This window comes from Aythya ferina, assembly GCF_964211825.1.
Source record: "Aythya ferina genome assembly, chromosome: 20".
Lineage (NCBI taxonomy): Eukaryota > Metazoa > Chordata > Aves > Anseriformes > Anatidae > Aythya > Aythya ferina.
In genome coordinates, this window is record NC_140318.1 from 9,975,780 (window position 1) to 9,996,799 (window position 21,020).

A 21,020-nucleotide genomic window follows, 5' to 3' on the forward strand; every position below is an offset into this window, starting at 1 on the left:
ATCTGCCAGCATGGCTGGAGGGGTGCATTTGACCCCAGTTTCTGTTATGAACCTGTGCAATCTCAGCACTATGCCCCAGAAGATGAGCACCTCAGCACTTGCTCTGGCAAGCTCAATCCCAGATATGCCCAGAAAAGGAAAAAATAACACTCGTGTTCAAATTCTTTGTGCCTTATGATGACTAAACAGAGCCTGAAAGGGCTGGGTGCCCACAAGACCTGCTGGAGAGGTCTCCACAGCTCTCCATGGGATCTTTGTCATGAAGTTAGAAGATTTAGCTGCTAACTTCATGTATGTTTATTGTCGTGGGGTACTTCACATGCTCATATCTGCCAGGGCAGGTGGGAGTGAAAAGTGGCCTCCTGCAAAATGTCTTTGGCAATCAGCTATTGGATAGCCAATGTAAAACCCAATATTGCTTGATCTCTGTGAGGTCTTCTCAGGCAGCCTGTAGTCACCACGAAGAAGCATGTCCAAAGGGCACAAATTCACTTTTAAACTGTTTTGGGCTGTATAGCATAGCCTGCTTGATCCTTCTTGGTGGAACAAAATGGTGGTTGGCTTTAAGTTGCAAGGCATCCAACTTCTGCCTTGTAAAGCACCATCATGTTGCTGCTGTGGTGATGTGAACACTCCCATGGGGATGATCCCAGTGGAAACCAGGTCTCAGAGAGAAAAAAAAAATAGCTACCAAGGCAGAGACACCAACCTGTGGAGCCCCATTCCCAGGTCTCTGTGCCAGCCAGGTACAGGAGGTGGGTCAGGAGCTCCATGAGGCAATACCACCTGTGGCTTTTGCCATCAACCCTAACACCATTTAAACCAAATGCCAGAGCCAGTGACTTGCCTCAAGACACTTGCAAAATGCCTTCCTGAGGGCAGTCACTTACACTGCCCAGGAGTGTGTTTAAACCTGAGACACAACTGGGGCATAAAGACAGACTTTGATGGCTTTTGGTGGTCATTTTTCCCCTATAAGACAAAGAACAGAGGGTTAGGAAACAGAAATTGCTGCTTCCACAGTCACCTAATCATTGTCAGTTCACAGGAGGACAACTCCTAAGAGGTAAGAAATCCATCCAAGCAGCCTCTTTAGCCATTACCTCTCATGGGCGCTGGTCAGAGTGGGGTGAAATGGGTCTTCCTTCCCCTGATGGCTAAATGGCTCAGGGGAGCTCTGCCAAGGATCTACCTCCCACGGCTGGTGCAAATCCCTGCAAAATCATCAGGAAGCACCTAAATCGTGCAAGTGGTTTAGAAGAAGCACGCGATAAGAGTATTTTTCATGTGGGGTTGTTGCTGCTTTGCCCTGTGGTGCCTGAGCCCTTGGACCCGCCCTGGTCCCCGCACGCGAATGAGTCAGGCTGGGGATTAGTAAGGAATCCTCCCGCTGCCGGGACATGGGCTTCAGGCCTGCTTGACTCAGCTCAGAGGGCAACATGGTGCAGGCAGCTGCCCAAACCAGGCACCAAATGCACCTGGGCATTGGCTGAATGGTGGATGTCAAAAGCCCAAATCAAACGTTTGGTGGTACAGTCAATGCCTCTTGTTTCAGCCAGGGTCATCCCCACGCAGAGAGGCAGATCGATGTAGTTTCTTCCAGTCCTGTCCCACCATGAGCTGTGTTTATCTTGGTGCAGGTAATGGGCAGCTCCCAGTGGCCAGGAATGTAGCCTGTCCAGAAGTTGTCCCCAGTTCTGTCACCAGCGGCATCACTTTGTATTAATCACCCAGAGGTTTCTCAGTGAGGTTCCACATCCTGCACCTCTCGTGCACCATCTCACCAGCACTGCCCAGCACCCAGCTGTAGGAACGTGAGTAATAACCCAACCTCAAAACGAGCCCCAGAAATTGGGGTCTCAACCTGTAGGGACAAATCCTCTCCTTATTGGCAATCATCATTACCCATTAGCTTATCATGTGAGTATGATTACACAAGGATGTATTTATAACTCCCAGGTGAGCTTGTCCAAGCAGGTCACTGGATCCTCCTCAAATGAGAAGAACTAAGATGAATCAGCACTGCACGAAGCAGATCTTCTGCCCACCAGGTGCAAGGAGATGAAAAAACAATTTTTGTTGAACTGGATCCAAAGAATTGAACATTATCCATCCCGTCTAATCCAGAGATATCAGTGCATTTCACCAATGGATCACCAAAGCCAAAAACATGAGCCTTGGATGCATCAGGATCAGCATTCAGAGGTGGAGATGATGGATCCTTGGCATAAGCATGCAACCCATAAGGCCTTGGCATGGGTCATGGGATTGGCAGAACTGGTGTGGAGCATTGTTTGCAGCTGAAGATGGAGCCCACAGCACTGAACGAGCTGAGGACACTGGGTCGCGTCAGGCCAAGGCGTTCCGCAGTGTTCAGTTCTGTGTTCTGACCTCAAGACATCCGAGAATCACGGTGCTGTTTGTGCTAGGCAAGTTTGCAGGGAGGGGCAGAAACTCTCATTACATCATCTGAAATAGTTGGGACAAACCCAAGGTCTGAGGCACACGAGCCTTTTTTTGCATCGGAGAGATAAGCAACAACCTTGAAGCCAAGGACCAGCTCACGCTCAAAGCAAAAGCTCAGCACTGACTTTCCAAGGCCCCAGCAGCACCCGGAGAGATGGCAGGACCCCGATGAAGGCAAAGCAAGCCCATGACTCAGAAACCTTCATCCCACAGGGAAGAAATATATGAAGTCATCTCAGGAAGAACTAGGTGGTTTGCTGTGATATATCAGAAACAGCACGCCAAATTGTAGTAGTGCCAAACTGCACCAGATAACAGGGGTACACAGGGTACATGCCATGCCTTTGGTTGCAGCCTCAGAAAAGTTACCGGGAAATTAAGAATTAGGAAAACACAGAAGCTGGGGGAACATGGCACCAAGCACCCTCTGATTTCAGACAGTCATGTCAGCAACTCTTTTTGTAGTTGCACACAGCTGTTGCTATTTAAGAAGTTTAAGAGGAAAACCATTCAGATCTGAGTATCTTCCTCCAGGTTTGTGTTTTTGTTTGTTTGTTCGTTTGTTTTTTCTTAGAAGACCAGGTAAGACCCCACCACATGGGGTTGATTTGAGTGAGAGCATTTGGCTGGCATGGCAAGTTACAGGAGCAGGAGAGGGGCAAAACAGGTTTTCAGCTGCGGTTAATGATTTACCTTTCCTTTTACATACCAGTTGCTGACCACAAAAATGCCCACTGCACACATGTCTCTCAGGGGTCAGGTGCTGGGATCCAGCGCAGGATGGGCTTCTGAGGACTCTTCCTTCTGGTAAAGCTGGGGCTAATGCCAAAAGTTAGAAGAAAACAAAAACTGTGGAGAACTGGTGAGGTGCCCCACTCTGGAGCACATGGGTGGGAGGAAGACTATGGTCCCTGCAGGCTTGTCCCCAGGGTTAAGTCCCTGTAGGGCAATGCGCGATTAACAATAAAAGCTGAATGCGGGGCAAGATGGCCTGGTGGAACTCACGCTGTCCTAGGCAGATGATATTGGGTGAGGATGGCTGGGTACCATGGCAGGGCACCCGGGGGTGGGATGTGGTGCTGGTGGCTTCCATCAGCAGCATGCTGAGGCTGCTGCATCAAGGATTGCAGAGCTGCACTGGCATAACCTGGGCACTGCATGGGCATCGCATGGCCCCAGGGGCCTGACCCTGCCTGGGGAGCACAGAGCAGGAGCCATGGCTCAGGGAAGGGTTTCCAGGTGGCACTTCCCAGGTCTGGGCTCTGGGACAGGCTCTTCCCAGGGTGCTGGGCTGGGGAAGTCCCAGCTCAGGGACTTCCTACTCACTGCTTTCTCAGGATGCATAATTAGGAGAGCTGAATCCCAGCCTCAGGGATCAGCTGATAAAAAGCTACCCAAGAAGCTCAATGTCAATAAACTCAGAACAGCATCCACTGAAAACCCCAGACTGCACTCATCCAGCACATGGCCAGGAGCAGCTCTTTTCAGCGATCCCCACGGAGGAGGAGGAGGAGCAGGAGCTGATGCTAAGCCCCATGGCAGAGCTCTGCATCTGCCCAGTGACCCGGGGAGCAAGAGGGTCTGGAACCACGCAGCAGAGAGCTGCCGCTTCTGCAGCATTGCTGCCAGTCCTCTGAGGTGGCTCCACATGTACACCCTGAAATCATATCCAATAACTATTAATAAACTGAAAGGTTAAGGAAAAGTGGAGGGGAAGTAAATGGAGTTCTAGCCTGGTTTAGTTAAATGATTAACTCTGCATACTCTGCTCTTAGTGCCAGAGCATGAATCCTTTAATTCACCCCACTTGGGAAATCAGTCCCTTTGGGAAGGTTGCTGATCTCACCACACTTCCCCAGCCTGGCCCTTTTCAGATATAGGTGCCTGAAACTTTGCACCTAAACCTAGGTATTTTAGAAACCCAAATGCACCCAACTAAAGAGGTGTAACAATAAACTGGTGCAATCTCTGCAAAGAGATCACCTGTCTGCTGGGCAGGACAAAGCTACAGCTGAGCCATTGGCAGGCACCAAGGGGTGACAGAAGACAAGCAAAACAGGAGCCTGTGAGCCCACCAAGGCCAAGCCCTGCTCAAGCATCCTCCTCCATCCCCCGGCTCAATGACACCAATTCTGTGGCTGCTCTCATCAACCCATTTTTGTGCTCTGCTGCCGCAGCAATTTTCCTGCACTTTAACCTAACCCACGTTCTCCAGAGCTGACTCCACGCCCTGCATGAGGAGAGCCTGGCAAACCGAGCCCCGTTGTCTCCTTCCCATCTTTTGCATATTTGAAAGCTCTTATCATGTTTCACCTGAAACTTTTCCCCTGCCACAGTTCATGTCTGTGGGCACGATGGCTCGCGCGGCACAGCCCCAGGCTCCCTCCTTCTAGGGTGCCCAAATAAGGCCCCCGCACACCAGCCGCAGCCCCGCATTACTTCATCCCTTGTATATGCAACACACCTATTTATACATTTTAATGGGATGCTTGCCTTTCCCGCAGCCCCATGGTGTTATTGCTGGCGTGGCGATGCCCCAGGGCTGTTCTCCTTCCAGCCCTTCACTCTCCCATCCCGCGACATGCACTCGCTCGCTCCTGCCCTCCCCTGCTGCTCCTTCTGCCAGACCTCACTCCAGGTTGCCCGTCCAAAGAGCGTCCCACAGGGACCCAGCTCTGGAAAGCTCCTTCCAGTTCATCCCAATAACAACTACTAACAGATATTCTCCAAAATACCCCAATAAAGGAGAAAATTAAACACTGGGGTCATAACTTGGAAGATGTTGGGTGTTACTTCTCCCTTATTTGCTATGTGCTTGCTGCTAATGTATTTGCTCCTGTATTTCCCTGGGCCTTCCCACCCTTCCTAAGGGGGTGCTCCTTCCCCCTCAGCCTCTTGGCATCCCACCCCACTTCCGTGCAGTCTCACAAGCTGTTGCAGTTTCCTCTGCATTAATTTCCTCGTATGAATTTCATCACCCACAGCTGCTGGGAAACCCCAGCTGAGCTGTTCTCAATTTCTTTCCCCCTACTGCAGCCCAGCACATGAGCAAAGTTTGCTTTCCTGGCTGCAGCTACAGTTTTTAGTCAAGACTACTGGGAGCACTTCACCTTGGAGCATTGAACCTTCTAGGGTTCATCATTAGCTTTCCCTTCCCCTTTGCAGGACATACCATTAGCGTATGTGGGAACTGCCTCACTGTTGCCCTTACACCCCCTACAAGTAGTGCCCCAGTTTGCATCCGTCTGCAAGCACTGCTCAGGTGCTCCAGGCCGATGTCACACCTCATCTGCAGCTCTTGGTGGAGCCATCACAGCCACAGGCACCAGCCAGCAAGGACAAGGTCCCTCTGGGTGGCACCGAGGGTGTGCACGCTGCAGGAGGAGCAGCTCTGGTGGCACTGGTGGCACTTGAGAACTGGTACGGCTGGCACATTTCTGTGGTGCAGCACCACCACTGGATCATTGTGAAAAAAACACAACGGGGGGGCTCAGCCTCATCAGCCAGCACCCACCTCTTGAGGCAGCCTTAGGCAGGCTCTGATGGATGGAGCCAGCTCGAATTAGCTCCTTTTTAGGAACACTTGAACACAAACCCCTTCTCCTGGAGGCAGCTGAAGTTATTCAGAGCCCACACAGAACGTGTGCGTGCACCCGCTTCCTCGGGCTGGAGCTGGGCCACGTTCATGGAGAAATGCAGGGAAAACCCCAACCACACACCCAGAGCCCAGACTGCATGGAGGGGGCCGGGGACACCCCTGGGACAGGGGTGCCCTGCACGGCTTGGCAGGGACATCTCCTGAACCTGGAGGGAAATGAGATGACTTTGGGATGGGGCATGGAGCCCAGCCAGGCTGCCCACAACCTGCATTGGGATTTGTCCCAGGGATTTGCCCCACCACCCAAAGCCAAGCTGCTTTGACAGGGAAGGAGGTGAAAGTATCTGAGGCAAGGCATCCCCCACCTTGGGGGGTTCCTCTGGGGAAATGGGAGGGGTTCTGCCAACACGGGTCACACCCCAGACACAGCTGACCCCAAAGGGAGGGATGTCTCCGTCCACTTTAGCTTTAGGCACCCATGGGGAGAAAGCTGTTGGTGCCTTGACCACTTCCTTCCCTTCCATGCTCCCCACCAGCTGCGTGCTTGGCCTGATGGCCTGCCCGCCTTCCCTGGCCCCCACAGTACCTGCATGGGCCACCAGGGCAGGCCCGAGATGGTGGCTGGGTCCAGCTGAGAGCCCAGAGTGAACCAAGAGCCCAGATCCAGCAGCACCATGGTGCCGAGCTGGGGCCGGGCTGAAGCTGGGAAGTCAGCCCAGGGCTCAAGGTCGTGCTGGGCTGGTCCATGGCGACGAGCTGAGGATGTCGGGCTGCAAGCTGAGCCAGGCACGGTGCTGAGGTGGGCCCCAGTGCTCCTCCGACACAGCTCCCGCAGGGACTGATGTCTCAGCTGCGCTTTTATAGGATTTGGGGGTGACTTGGCATGGGGTGTGGCTGGTCAGGGCAGGCCCTGCTGGTGATCTAATAGCTTCCAATTAATTAGGTGTGTCTGTGATATTGGAAGATGCTCCTGGAGCTGCCATGGCTGTGGTCTGACAGTGCCATGCGTGGTGGTGAAGCAGCCTGTGCCCAGGGGCCATGGGGATCCCCATCCCTGATCTGAGCCCAAAACTGACCAGGCCAACGTGGTCATACCTTCAGTGCTGGGCAAGATGGATGAACCATTTCATGTTTACTTTTACCCTCCTTTATCCTTTGCCTCTTCCACAGGCAGCAACAGCAGCGGTTTCCACATCCTCACCATCACATATCTGGTATCACTCTGCCCTCTCCCCATGGTAAATGCTAAAAGAGAATTCAGCCCCAAAATAGCTCTGGCTTCAGGGTGCAGAGTCCCCACGAGCACCCACCAGCCCATGATGGGGAGTAGTTCTCCTAGAGCTGCCTTAATTACTGAGCCAGCGATGCCTTGCTTCGGGGCCAAACGTGGTGCTGTGCCCACAGCAAAACACAGCTCCAAATTCAACAAGGAGGTGTTTCTGGCTGAACAACAGCTCTTGCCTCCTTTTGCCAACACAGGATGCCATCCCAGCCACACCTACACCAAATATATACGGTGGCTCCCACGTTTAGAGCAGCCACCTTTCACCTGTGGAGCTGATGAAAGCACAGGACAGAGGTGCAGCTGTCATCAGTGTCTTTATCCCTAGTGGGATCTCCTACAGAGCCATATTTCCACAACTTTTGACTATAACAAAGATATTAAGAGGAACAGGGGCCAGTATGACGTGGCTGCACTGAGCTGTGCGGCTCATTTAGGAGGAGAAAAAGGGTCAGGGGAGAAAAGTGGAGAACAGGTCCCTGGGAACGCAGAGGTTCATCTACATGAAACCAATAAATAAATAAATACAGCACCTCAGCCACAGCCATGGAGAGAAATCTCTCTGGGAGCACCCTGGGTCCTGTTTCAGGAGTATTCGAGACAGAAGAGGACTAAAGACAAGCCACCGCTCTTTGGTCATCACATTCAAGCTTCACCAGAGGAGATTTTTACTGCTAGATCCAGACCTGTCACCCAGCATTTTGGTGCCAGGTGGGTGTAGGAGCAGCTCTGGTGATTCAGAGGAGCAGCTCTTGGGACAACCTTGGGACAACCAGCTCTTGGGACTTGGGACAACCTGGAGAAGTTGTCTGAGTTGGGATCCCAGTCCTGGGAACAGCCTGGAGAGTCATCCAGCAGGGAAAGTCATCTCTCTAGCCTGGAGGTGCCCATGCTTTCCAACAAAGGCCTCCAGAGGTGGAGGCTGCCAGGAGTGCTGGGCGCAGGGGGAGGGCCAGCACATGTCCAGCACTGGCTCTTCAGCACTGAGGTGGTCCCCAAGCCGCCCTTCATGCAGCAGAAAGCTGTGCCTCCTTCTCAGAGGAGCTTCACAAGAAGCAAAAGCCTTGGCAGTTCGTTAAATGCACGAGTGTACCTCATGCCTTGTGCTCAGCAGAGCCAGGACTGCTTTGCACTCAGTGAAGGCAGCACTGCTGCTTGTCCTGACACCACCACAGAAGCCATCTGCAATCCAATGCCCATGGGTGCCTGCTTCAGCAGCACCCTGGAGCACGACACGATAGCCACTGGTCACGTTTTCCGCTCCCAAGTGCAGGCAGTGTGGGTGATGCTGACCCCTCCCGTTACACTCTTCAGCTTTGAGTTCCTCCCAGAAGAGGGAGACCGTGGCAGAAGAAAACAGAAATAACCTCTGTCCCTCTCCCAGCTGGATGGGGAGGGAATCTGGTCCTTGTGTTGTTTCTTATCCAGGATAAAAACACATTAACAGTGCTGGTGGTAAAATCTTACTAAGCTATGGAAACCAGCTCACACACGTCACTTTTTGTGGAGATCAGCCCTCTTGCACTTGTATCTAGAGGGTGGCTCAGCTTCATTCAGAGCCCTTCCCCTAAGCCATGCAACCAGCCCTGTGGACTCCCTGCCCAGCTGCTCTCACAGGCAATTCTGCAGGAGAAAAAGGTTTCTCCACTGGGCAGCTGCAAGAGGAGAAGCCACGCACAGGCTTCCCAGCCTCGCATTGTCTCAGCCAAGGGCCCATTTGCACGGTCTCCGACCTCATGCTCCCCCAGGCAGCTCCATAGGGTGGAGGAGCCGTGCAGCACCCAGCTTTCAGTGCTGCTGCACTGTGTGTTTTGGGGCATTTGGCTTACCACAGGCAAACCCCAGGAGCTGCGCACGCTGCGTCGAGGTGGTCTGCAAAAAGCACTCAGCAAAGCTGCAGCCTTTGCTCCCAGTCTGAGTCAGCTGCATTGATGCAGAAGAGAAAATTCAGAGGAAAACCACATTTCAGTGAAATAGAGGAAAAGTACTTTGAGTGATTTTATTCAGGACAGTTTGTATTTATTCCTGACAATAGCTCTGGAAGCAGGAGTTTGTGATGGACATCTTTGAATACCAACAGTTAGAAAGAGGCAAATCAACCAACCAGTGCAAACATCCACAGGATTATGTATACGATAATTCACAGCAAACTGTAGAAGGGGATCTGGGCACAAAACCAAAACCTGAAAAAGCAATGCCATAAATACCTGCTCCGTTTGCCTGCTCAAAACAAGGACCTGTGCTCTTCCTGAGGAGCTTCCAGGCCACATGCTCTCCACCAGGTCTCAGTGGCACAGAACCTCTTTTTGGCCTTGCAGCACTAGGAACGGGCCCAGGACCTCGCCGCCCTTGGCCCAGACAGCCCAAATTGTCTTTTCCAGTGTGTGTTGCTTAATATCTGTCAGTTGCTATTTTGGGCTTTCTAGATAATGAGCACGGTGAAGTGTACCCAGGAGCAAAAAGCAGAAGAGCTCTCAGGACAAGTTGCCTGCACCAGACCCCAACCACTCCAGCAGTGCTTTCTGCCCTGGCTGGCACAGCCAAGCAGTCTTCAAGGCGAGCCCAGACAGACTCGCAGGGCAGAAACCTCACTGGAGGTGCCAAAGGTGAGCTCAGGTATGAGCTCAGCCGAGCAACAGCTCAGGAACCAGTCCAAGAACACAAAGCAACCTCAGGAGCGTGCGGTCACGTAGGAGATGGAGAAGGCAGAGCTCTGACTGCCCAGGCATTTAGGGCTGAGGGGCCACAAATTCTCCATTCTCAAGGCATCCCCAATGCTGGCAGCATTGCCTCTGTTCTGCAGAGCCACCTGGCTTGCACAACACCAGCCAGGATCAAGAAGAGCGAAGGGGTGAAGACTGAGCCTGGAGAAGGAGCGAGATACAGCTCCCTGTGCTACCGAGACAGCAAACCCAAATGGGTCATGGTTCCTTCCCTTTGGCTTGTTCCCCAAAACATCTGTTCTCATCTCACAACTCCTTAATGACCAGTATCCTGAATGAGCACGTGAGGAACAAACAAAGCATCTCCAAATTACTGGGAGGATGCTTGGGCTTTGTTGACCGTGCCTTGTTCACAGCACAGCAGGAATGAGTGAGGCATCTGAAGAAGAGCGATCGTGCTGCAGAGGAGCTCAGGCTGCCGTCCCACTGCCTCGACCAGGGCAGCCTCTGAGCAGGTGGCAGGAGGCCACCTGGACCACAGTCTGCCGTAACACTCCTCTGTAAGCCCAGAATTTCGTAAATCCTGAGCACAGGGTTCAGTCTCCGCAGTGAGTCTCTACAGCAGGTTGACTTTGGCCACGACCTGCTTGCAGCCCATCCTGGAGTACTGCTTGTCGCCTGTAGTGTAGTAACTGAGCTGGCTGGCTAAATTCTCAACGTGGTCCTGGTCAGGATACAGCCCTTCCCTCCTCATCTCCTCTAGGAAGCAGTTGATGACGTGGCTCTTCTCCAGGAGAATGAAGGGGATGACATCTGCAGACTTCCAGAGAGGGTGGGTATGGATCAGCACAGGCTGGACAACTCTCAGCAGCTCTTCAGCTCCCCTCTGCTGACGCAGAAGCTCAGCAGATGCATTCTGGATAACAAACTGGGTTATTTCGCCACCTCCTATGTTGCTTATTAAGATGTAGATGGCATTCAGGAACTCGTTGGTTTGATTGGGTTCAAAGAATCGGCTGAGAGTATCCAGCAGGACTGGGGACATGAGCTCAACCTCATCCAGAATAAACAATGGTATTTTCTCTTCTATTTCTGCTCTTGTAACCATGTCAGAAATTTTCTTAGACAAATCTATTTCACAAGTAAGAGGAGCCACACCGTTTGGGCAGTGATGCATAACAAAGTACTGAAGCACGAAGTCATTGTCCATGACTGAACGAAAATGTTTGGCCAGCAGCCAGCCAACGTGACTCTTCCCAACCCCTGTTGGGCCATTTAAAGAAATTACTAGAGGCTTGTTGTGTATGTGGGTAGCCAGATAGTCTTTCAGCAGTTCCATAATACTTTCCACAGCAACCTTCTGCCCAAATACTTCCCGGTGCATTGTTTTCTCTAAACCATCGAGGTCGTATTTTTGGAGATTGTCATCCAGGTTCTCTATAGCATTGAGAATCTGGAAGAAGATAATGACAATGAGCAAGAGGAGGCAGCGTTTCGCATTGCTCTTCTCCTCTGTTGGAAGGTATCTTTTTGTTTTATCTGGATACAGGACTATCCGTGATTTTCTTCGTTTCTTTTTCCGCCTGGATTTGTTCATTGAACGCTGCTCCACAGATGTGTCAAAGGTGAAGTACTGTGACGTTTCAAAGCCACTCTGATTAAAGAAGGACATGGAGGAGCCGTACAGGCTGGATCGGGTCAGGGAAAACTGCCTCTGGAGCAGCCGCGTGTGGACATGCTCTGACGATTTTTCTCGGGGGAGCTCTAAATGCAGACGGCTTTTCTTTTGCACCCGGTATCGCCGTCGAAGGCGGACAATTGCCCGCAAGGGAGAAGAAATAAAAGAGATTTTCTTTGAAGAGTCAGGGTTTTCAGCATCAGGCCCTTCTTCCTCATCACTTTCATAGTACATTGCCTCTCCTCTTGCATCAGTCTCAGCACAGGGCATCTCTCCCTCCCCGTCACTGTCTGTGCAGGGCATCACTCCTTCCACACTGCCCTCAGCACAAGGGGCCTCTTCTTCTGCATTGCTTTCAGCACTGGGCATCTCTACTTTCGAATTGTTCTCAGTGCTGGACATCTCTCCTTTTGCATCACTGTTGGCACAGGACCTCTCTCCTTTCACATCGCTCTCAGTGCTGGACATCTCTCCTTTCGCATCACTCTCAGCACTGGACATCTCTCCTTTTGCAGTGCTCTCGGCACTGGACATCTCTACTTTCACATTGCTCTCAGCACTGGACATCTCTCCTTTTGTATCACTCTCAGCGCTTGGCATCTCTCCTCCCACATCCCCCATGTCAGCCGGCATTTCTCCATCCACCTTCTCACAGGACAGCTCTCCATCCATCTCACTTGGTTCTTACAGCACATTCACATCATCTTTTTTGCTAAAAGAAAAAAAAAAAAAAAAGGACAATATAAAATCAATCTATGTAAGATCAGAAAGTGGCTAATAGCAGCCAAATGAGGAAGCTATCGCACTGTCTTACAAGCAGAGCAATTATGTGTAGCCATCAGCCACAGGAGGGTGGCAGAGGGAGACTTTCAGACCTCAGCTAACTTTCTGGAAGACCTCCCAGACACACAAGGCTACAGGTGAACTTCAGTGTAAATAAATGCAAATCAATGCCTCTCCCAGAAGATAACCCTGGCCTCACACACAGAAGGAAAGCTCGGAGCTGGCTGGGTCAGAATCCATGACGTGTGCTGCCAGGAGTGCATCAGCTCAGTCCTTGACAGAGACCAAAAAAAAAACAAAAGCTACAGTAAGCACGACTAGGAAAGGAACAGAGAATTAATCATTATGCCACCAAAATGTCATTATGCCACCATACAACCCCCCAGTGTGCCCAGATGTTGACTCCTGGAGGGCAGACAGGTGCTGGTGGATGGAGCCTGGGCCCAGCTGATGAAGCAGCAGGACCACAGGCAGGCAGACCCTGCCCTGAACCAGAGCTGCCCCCTCTGATTTCCCTAACATCTGCCAGGCAGGAGCAGCACACAAAAACCACACCTCCACCCCAGTGTATGCACACACGCACGTACACACACCCCCATAAGGAAACGTTTCCCTGTCCACCACGGAGATCTTTCAGGGTGTGGAAGTGTGCATGGGACAACTTGCTGCCAAAAAGCCCAGGCACGGGTTGTGGCACGGCGACTGCCCTGGGGGTGATCATTCTCAGCTGTGCTGAGGCTTTGCAGGCTGCCACGGGGAGCTGAGTGGGGCTGTCCCACAGCCCCATCACCCCCCTGTCCCCCATCCTTCGCTGCCCCACTTCCCACATGAAACCCCAGGGGAGCACAGGGCCGTGAGCATCCCCCCAAAATTACAGCTGCATGGGGAATGCACAGACAAACCTCGGTCGGTGAGCAGGGAGGAAGAGGATGCGCTCCGGCAGCGGGACACGACGAGGGGAGCACAGAACTGCCGGGGAAACCCCGGGGTATGAAGCAGGACTTCGGGTCTGGACACAGCCACCTCCACGTGCAGCAGCGCCAGTGCCAGCTCGCTCCCTGCCCTGCACGAAGATGCTGCCGGCAGAGCTGTGTCACGGTGGGAGGGCATTTCCCCGCCGCCTCCAGACCGCACCAGCACTGACGCAAGGGGACAGTTGGCTGCGGTGACATCGCCAAGCCCACGAGCAGGAAGCGGGGACGGGCAAGGCGAGCAGAGCTGCTTCCATCGGCCACCTGGAAAATCAGCCCCAGCCCCTGGCAAAAGCCTCGCGCCTGGGGGGAAGAGGTGGCCGCCGTAGGGCTCGGTGCTCGCTCGCCGCAGCGCAGCAGGAAGGTGCCAACCTGCAACATGTCATGCTCGGGCGAGGGTTTTTACATCAGGGAAGCTGTGCCCGAACCCGGCACTCGGCTCCTTGTGGGAACTGGGCCAGGGCAGGCAGCTCACCGTGCGCTAATGGCTGTGCGAGCTGCTGCCGTGCAGCAATTAGCCCTGAGCGCTAATTGCTGACCCTGCGCAGGATTTGGCTGTGCCCTGCCATAAAACCAGCCAGGCAAGATTCCTGCAAGGAAGTGCAGTGGCGGTGGGGCCAGCAGGGCTGGGGGCCACTGCTGGGGTTCCCGAGCTGTCCCCACACCACCCCGGGGCCACACGCTTGCTTCTCCCCAACTCATTTGGTCTTTGCCCATGCGCTGCCCACAAGGCTCCTTGGCGTGGCCATCCCAAAAGCTGCTGGGAGCAGCCCTGCACCATGGAGCTTTGCCTGGGGGCAGACCCCCCTCCATGCTACCACACACACACAAAGTTTTCTCATCCCTGTAGGTACAGAGGGATGTGGAAATGCGAGGGTTCGGGGAGCAGAGCGATAATGTGAGGAGCAGTGCCACATCCCAAACACACCCCAATGGGTGCTGCAGGGTCGCAATGTGCTGCCCCACTGCTGCCTGCAGCCCTGGCCAAAGTGCTGTGTGGCTCCACGACTGCCACCACCGTGCCCACGACTGGAGCCCAGGGGTCCCCAGGCCCCTTCCCCAGCAGCCGACAGCCCGAGCAGCCATCCGTCCCCCAGCATGGGATGGCAAAGCCTCCGTGCTGAGCTGGAGGAGGCTGGGTGGAGGCACCAAGCCCCATCTCCAGCAACGACTACGTCCAGTCATGCATAAAATAATCCTGCTAATACCATGAGTCAGGGCCTAATACCTGCTGTTATTGAGGACTCGAATTTTGTAAGAGTGGCCCCTGCTTGCTCAACAGGGACGGGGAAGGCAGCCGTGGCAGCATGTGGAGACGTGCCTTCAGTACCCTACTAGGATGTCTGGTGAAAATAATAAGCAAAAGCATCAGCAATGGGATCTGTGGCATCCCCAGTGCTCGTGCAAACACCGCTAGTCGCTTCCCCACAACTGCTCCAGTCCTACGGAAGGGATTGAGTTTGGAAACATTCTGGAGGAAGCTCCAAATCTCCTCCACCAGCTTTCCCTCAGTCCTTGAAGCCATCTCTCGCCCTGCTCCAGCTCAGCCTGACCCAGCCTGTGGGGCCAGGTCCCTGCGGCTCTGAGCACCCAGGGAGCAGCACCCCGAGCCCGGCAGTTTGGGCAGCAGAAGGGGAGAAGTGGGGCCGGTGAAGCTGCTGGGAAATAGGGAACAGCTGGAAAACCCCAAGGGATGATTGCCCACCCCCATCGTGCTGAAATCAACCACCTCCATCTGCTACCAAACATTTCCGGGGGAAATGTGAGCAAAAGGGCCCCATGCAGAGAGTCAAGGACAAAAGGGCCAGGAGCGGAAACCCTGGCTCTTTGGGAAGTCTGAGATGCCCAAAACTCTGTGCTGCCCAAACTGCTATGCCGCCCAACTCACTGTGCCACCCAAATCACCATGCCACCCAAATCGCCGTGCCACCCAAATCACCATGCCACCCAAATTGCCATGCCACCCAAATCGCTGCACCGTGGGGCCAGCCTGGGAGCATACCCCAAAACCTCTTTGTGTCTCAGGGCACGCACGTGCTCGCTGTCTCCCAAAACACCGCACGAAGGTGGCAGCAATGCAAAACCCACCTGTGACGCCCCAAAAGCCAGCTGTCCACCCTACCCCAGGCTTTCACCAACCGGAGCTCGGTGCGTGCGAGGCTGCAGGGCATGCAGGGGCCGGGGCCGGATGGAGCGCAGGGACCCGCAGCCTCTCCTCGGGGCCGGCCGCCGGCGCTCCCCTTCGGTCACCCCAGCCCAGGCAGAGGCCTCAGACGGGCCGGCCGCCCGCGCTGCCCCTTGCATCCGTATAAAAACCCAGGCGCAGGGAGGAAATGGCGCGGAGGAGTGGCCCCGGCGGCACTTCCTTCTGCTCTGCCGGCCGCTCCGTTTTCGCCCTTCTCTTGCTCAGCACCCGGTGCAGCCGCTTCGTGCGAAGGAGTGCGAAGGCTGCCGAGCGTGGATGGGGTTCCAAGGTGAGCTCATCAGCCTCGAGAGCCCTGAGTTTGGGCAAAACATCCCCACCCTGTGGGGTGTGATTAACCCCAGCCCAGCACCGGAGAGGTTACAGCGGTTGCGGTGTGCTCGGGGGTTATCGGTGCAGCTTGGGGCAAAGCCAGAGGGTGAAACCAGGAAGGAGTGAGTCCATAAAAAAATAGTGAGTCTGCCAAAAACAGTGAGCTGGGAGGCATTGGTTTGTGTCTTCTGGGTCTTGCAGTACAGGAGCTTTGCCCCCCCATCACTGCTGATGCCTTTATCCCCTTTATAGCACCCATGACCACTGCAGAGGGGACTTGATTGAGCTCAGCCCCATGCAAAAACTCCCCCCAAATGGCTTATTCCACTGACAGCATTAAGGGAGAGACAAAAAGCAGTGGGGTTTTGCAGCCCTGGTTGTGCAGAGGCTGCTGCACCTGCAGCTCGTCCCCCCCAGGCATCTGCCCTGCCAGCCCCACACTCTCACCTGTGCTTGCATGGCCCCGCTGGGCTTTTCCCAAAAGCCAGCACCAACTGCCCAGCAATGCCTGCCCAGCCCCAAAGCCATACCTGGGCACTCTTTCAAAATCTTTTTTTTTTTTTTTTTTTTTTTTTTTCTGGATGAATCCCCAGGGGAAAGTGGACAGAAGGAGTTGAAACCTGGTCCCGCAAGAGCAGCTGCCCAGGACCGAAAATAGGTGGGAAAAAAATAATCATAAAACTTTTACAAGCCTGCATGGGGCTGCTGAACGCACCTCTGCTGCAGCCAGGGGGATTTGCCTAACAAATCCTTGTCAGTGTGGGGATTTCAGCATCATGAAGGCACAGGGGCTCGGTGCCTGGGGTGGCAGCCACAGCAACGTCCCCTCCGGAGGAGCTGGGGTGGGCATTTCAGGAGTTGCCACGCTCACAGATGGAAAAAGAGGCATTTTCTGGTTAATTCAGAGGTTTGCAATGGGGGAGCTTCTCCCCAGCAGAGCTCAGCATGGCTGAACACCATCAAAAAAAAAAAAAAAAAAAAAAAAGGCAATATTTCCCACTTCATTAAAAGCAGCAATTAGGAGGGCAGGAGGCTTCCAGCCACCGCCTGAAGGCTGTTAGGGAACATCAGCAGCCCAAGAAAAAATGGGCTGCAATAATTCAGGAGAGGAGTGAAGCATCCCCAGCGCGTGGCTCAGGGGAGCAGGAAGCCCCCAGAACACTGCAGGAGAGTGAGAGGAGGGCAAAAGCACCGAGGGATGCTCCCCTGGTGGTGTTGTGGGGTGCATACATCCCACCGAAGCTGGGGGCAGATGGACGTGCTGGGGGGGGACAACACATTGGGGGACCCATGTGCAGGCAGTGCAATGAGGGGCACGCAGTGGGGGAACAAGTAGGGGTGTCGGGCAGTGCAGGGGGAGGCAGAGAATTTGGGAACTCTTGTGGGGAGCAGTGTGGGGGGGGCATGCACTTGCTTTGGGGCAGCGCAGTGTGGGGGCTGTAGGTATGGGGGTCATGCAGGTTGGCAGAGCGGGGCTGGGTGTTGGGGGCAGCCCCCTCCCCTCCCAAGCCCCTCACTCACCTCAGGGCACCTGCGAGCCCCCTGCCCTCGCTCCCTGCCCGCCCCAGCCTGGGCCCCCCCGGGAAGGAAGCGGCCGCTCGCGGGGCCCACACGGGGAACCGAGAGCAACGGCGGCGGGCGCTGCTGCGGCCCTTCCTGCAGGGCCAGGAATGCAAATCCTGCCCAAACACAGCCTCTCCCACAGCTCGGCCCCAGCCAGGGCCCCCCGAGGATTAAAGGGGTGAAAAAGCCCAGGGGAAATGATGGGGTGCCCATCACCCATGGGTAAGCACACAAGTGGGTCCCCCACCCCTCCTGTTGGTACCCAGCACACCGCTTTGGGGCACCCGCACGTTCCCGTTTCTGCCTTTGCTTTCACACCAACTTTGCTGTTTTCCTCCACGTTGTGGCATCTGTAAGCCGGGCGCATGCAAATCCTGCCCCAGCGTGAGGGAAATGAATCCCCAGGTGCAGCTGGGGCTGAGGGTGCTGCCAGGGGCTGAGGAGCGCCCAGGATGCAGCTCCCATGCTCCTGGGAAATACTCGGGCCATGGGAGGCGGCCGGTGCTGCAACCCCAAAAAAAAAAAAAAAAAAAAAAAAAAGGATTTTGTAATCCTTCCCACTGTGGGTACAGCAGGGTGGGAGCATCTCAAAACCCAGTGTTTTGGCCAAAAGCACAAATTGCAGCAAGCTCAGTGCAAAACCACGCAGCAGAAATGCTGATTAGAGGCTGCCCGGGCAGGATGTGGCCCTGGGGCCACTGAGCTGGCCCCAGCTCCGTGCTGTTCCCTGTTTCACTGTTAGCAAAAATTTCCAACTTTCGTAAGCAGCCCTGGTTTAACGTGTCCTGAGTAACCCAAACAGTTTACGTGTGGGCTGCGGAATGTCCCTTGTAGGGAAGAGGCATCCTGCTTGGTTTATGGTGGGCTTTCTAAACAGTTTATAAATAGAGCAAGGTAAATGATTGCCACCACGCTTCTCGCAGCAGAGCAAAGATTTCCACCCAGTTTCTTTTTAAAGAAACTCAGAGCAGACCAGTCCAGATTAAAACTCTTAAACGCCAGTTTGAAGCCCCTGTCTCTCCTTGAGCGGAGCTATATCCCTACCTCGCTAAAACAATGAGAAAAGGAAAAAACCAAGCAAAGCGGCCGTGGCAGCTTCAGCCCCTCACGTGCCAGGCTCGGTGGTGTCACAGGAATGCTGCAGCCAGGCCAGGAAGGTCCCAGCCATGCAGGGACAGCAAGCGGGGGAGGCACCGGGAGCTTTTTGCATGAGTAAAAATGTGGAAGTCCAGGGGTGAAAAAAAATAGGAAAAAAAATTGGAAAGTACGGGGAGCGGTGAGTGGCCCCAGCAATCCCTCCCACGTTACCCAAGCACCATCACATTGCTCGCATCCCCCCGATAACATAAATAATGTCTTGTTTCGCAAGCGGTGATAAATAAAGTGATCTTAGCACTTCCCTGTGTAAACGAGCATTCGCCAAAATAGTTTATGTTCTGCAGCAAGGACATTTATAAAGCGCCACAGAGGGACTGAAGCCATTTCTAAGCACCTAAGGAGGAAAGAAGGATCAATACGAGTTTTCAGGCTTTACATTTTTCTTTCTTTCCTCTGCCAGCAGAAGCGATTTGCAACGGGCACGTACCTGGTGCTCCCAGCATGGCCTGAGCCGGGGTCTGGTCGGGATGCGGCGTCTCCTCCGCTGGCCGGAGCGCTCCCATTGCACAGCGCAGGGATGAGCCAATCGCCCTGATTTGTTTTTCTTTTTTTTTTTTTTTTTCTAGCTTCCTCAGCTCAGGCTGAAAAATTCCCTCCCTGGCTTGTTTCAATTAACTTGAAGCCCTTGACGTTCCATCGCAGCTGAAGCGCTCATTAAACCGGAGTTTTTCCTACTGCAGCACTTTGAACCTACCGCAGCAAAACTCGCCCCGTGGCTCTGAGTCAGGGACGTGGCGGGGACGGGTGCAGCTCCTGCCCCAGCAAACTCATCGGGGTCGGGTTGGGGCAGGCTACTCGTCCCGTGCTGAGCTCCGCCGCAGCACCGTGCAGGCTGGGAAGGGCCCCCTGTGCCCCGTGTCACACGCACGCCAATCGAGAAACATTTTTTTTTGTGGCTATCAGCAAAACACAACCAGCCCCGGCAGTGCTTGCAGCTGCTTTTGAGCCCCAGCTGCCAGCTCTTGCTCCATCGCTGGTGGTGGCTGGGGACAGCCCCGCTGCAAAGCTGGTGGCTTCTTTGATCTCGTGTGACCGAAGTATGTCTGCCCTCCCCGTCCCAGCCACGGAGCATCCAGATGTTTGGCGTTCAGAACCATTGCGAATGCACCCGATGCAGCCACTGCCTGGCTGCTGCTGCTTCCATTTGCTCAGATGCCTCTCTTTCCCAAAAGCAATCCATCAAACAAACCAAATAGAATCAGAAGAAAGATGAGAAGGTGTGAAACACAGCCTCTGCTCCTACAGCCCATATAGAAAATAGGTACCTGCCATGGGATGCTCATGCCATATACCCTCTCACCTTGCCAGGGCACGTGGGTTGGGATGCAGCCCAGGTGCCTGGGGGCTGCTTTCAGTTATTCAGGGGGCAGAGAGCTGAGCCAGAGGTGACAAAAGGCTCTAGGAGCCAAGTGGTGTTCAAGAGAATGTGGAAAAGTCCCTGGGAGGCATTTTCTGCAGGGAAGAAAGTGTCCCCTGCATCCAAAACCAGGAACCTACTCCAGGAGCACAGCATGGGAAGCAGAGGCCAAAGCCTGGGGCTCAACAAAGTTTTGTCTCGTGTCCTTGTCCTGTGGGTCCTGGGTGCAGCTCCCAGGGACATCCCACACCATGTCCTGGCCATCCCACTCCCCTGGCGGCCCCAAACAAGGACAAGTCCAGCAGGGTGTCCTACCAGGGCCTGCTGGGCTCCACGCTTGCTCCTGGCATGTTTGGGCACTGATTTCCCTCCCTGCCTGCTGCCATTTGGGACTTAGCCACCATCTATCCTTCTTGGCTTTACCTGGAGTAATGTCCCGTGCATTTGCTGTTAAAAACAAATTTTCCTGCCCTGCTCGGGGCTCCTGCTCCTTGCAGCACCACATATGCACCCAAAGCCAAGCTACCTACAGCCCACAGTCACAGTGGCCCAAAGTGTCCTCCCCATGTCCCCCTTTGGGCCACCAACCCTCAGCTCCATGAACCCAGCACCTACTCCACTACCTGCACTGCCCCAGGTCCCAAACATCACCCTCCCCTTCATCGGGTTGCAGCACAGCCCTGCAGAAGGCACCCACCCTCCTGCCACCCATCCTGCCTGCCAGCTGTCCCCGCTGTCCCCAGGCCACAGACAGGCACAACCCCAAAGGTTGTGCCTCTGGAGTTGAGGGCTTCTCAGCTTCTCCACCCCAGGTAACACATCTGAGAGTAAAAGCAGGATTTGTGGGCAGCACTTGTTCAGCTTCAGGAACCAAAACAGCCTCAAGTGCCCCAGGTGCAGCAGCACCACCACCAGCTGAGCCAAACCCTGCTCGGTTTTCCAACGTACCTGAGCACAGCTACTGGGGTGGCAGGGGGCAAAGCCCT

At 54.2% G+C, this 21,020-nt stretch overlaps 1 protein-coding gene and 2 long non-coding RNA genes across 10 annotated transcripts; 1 reads left to right on the top strand and 2 right to left on the bottom strand.

The window, feature by feature from the left end:
* Nucleotides 1-1,975: 1,975 nt before the first annotated feature.
* LOC311421600 lies at nt 1,976-9,161 on the bottom strand. Its single transcript, XR_014684919.1, has 2 exons — nt 6,651-9,161; nt 1,976-4,123 (listed from the first exon to the last, which is right to left on the bottom strand). It is a non-coding gene; the product is annotated as an uncharacterized lncRNA (long non-coding RNA).
* A 159-nt stretch (nt 9,162-9,320) lies between these two features.
* On the bottom strand, nt 9,321-19,247 carry TOR4A (torsin family 4 member A). Of its 8 annotated transcripts, none has more exons than XM_084493639.1 (2): nt 19,105-19,247; nt 9,321-12,399 (listed from the first exon to the last, which is right to left on the bottom strand). In XM_084493639.1, exon 2 carries the CDS (start codon nt 12,357-12,359, stop codon nt 10,626-10,628), a length of 1,734 nt encoding a protein of 577 aa, XP_084349765.1. In that variant the 5' UTR covers nt 12,360-12,399; nt 19,105-19,247; the 3' UTR covers nt 9,321-10,625. The 8 variants fall into 8 exon arrangements, with proteins under 8 accessions (XP_084349765.1, XP_084349767.1, XP_084349764.1 ...); XM_084493641.1 differs by lacking the exon at nt 19,105-19,247 and adding an exon at nt 17,478-17,552; XM_084493638.1 differs by lacking the exon at nt 19,105-19,247 and adding an exon at nt 15,581-15,722.
* Nucleotides 15,803-19,376, top strand: LOC311421601. Its single transcript, XR_014684920.1, has 3 exons — nt 15,803-15,915; nt 16,550-16,614; nt 19,244-19,376. It is a non-coding gene; the product is annotated as an uncharacterized lncRNA (long non-coding RNA).
* The last annotated feature ends 1,644 nt before the right edge of the window (nt 19,377-21,020 follow it).

Coding starts and splice junctions, on each gene's coding strand:
- TOR4A (XM_084493639.1), bottom strand. CDS start 12,359: ATGGATGGAGAGCTGTCCTGTGAGAAGGTGGATGGAGAAATGCCGGCT.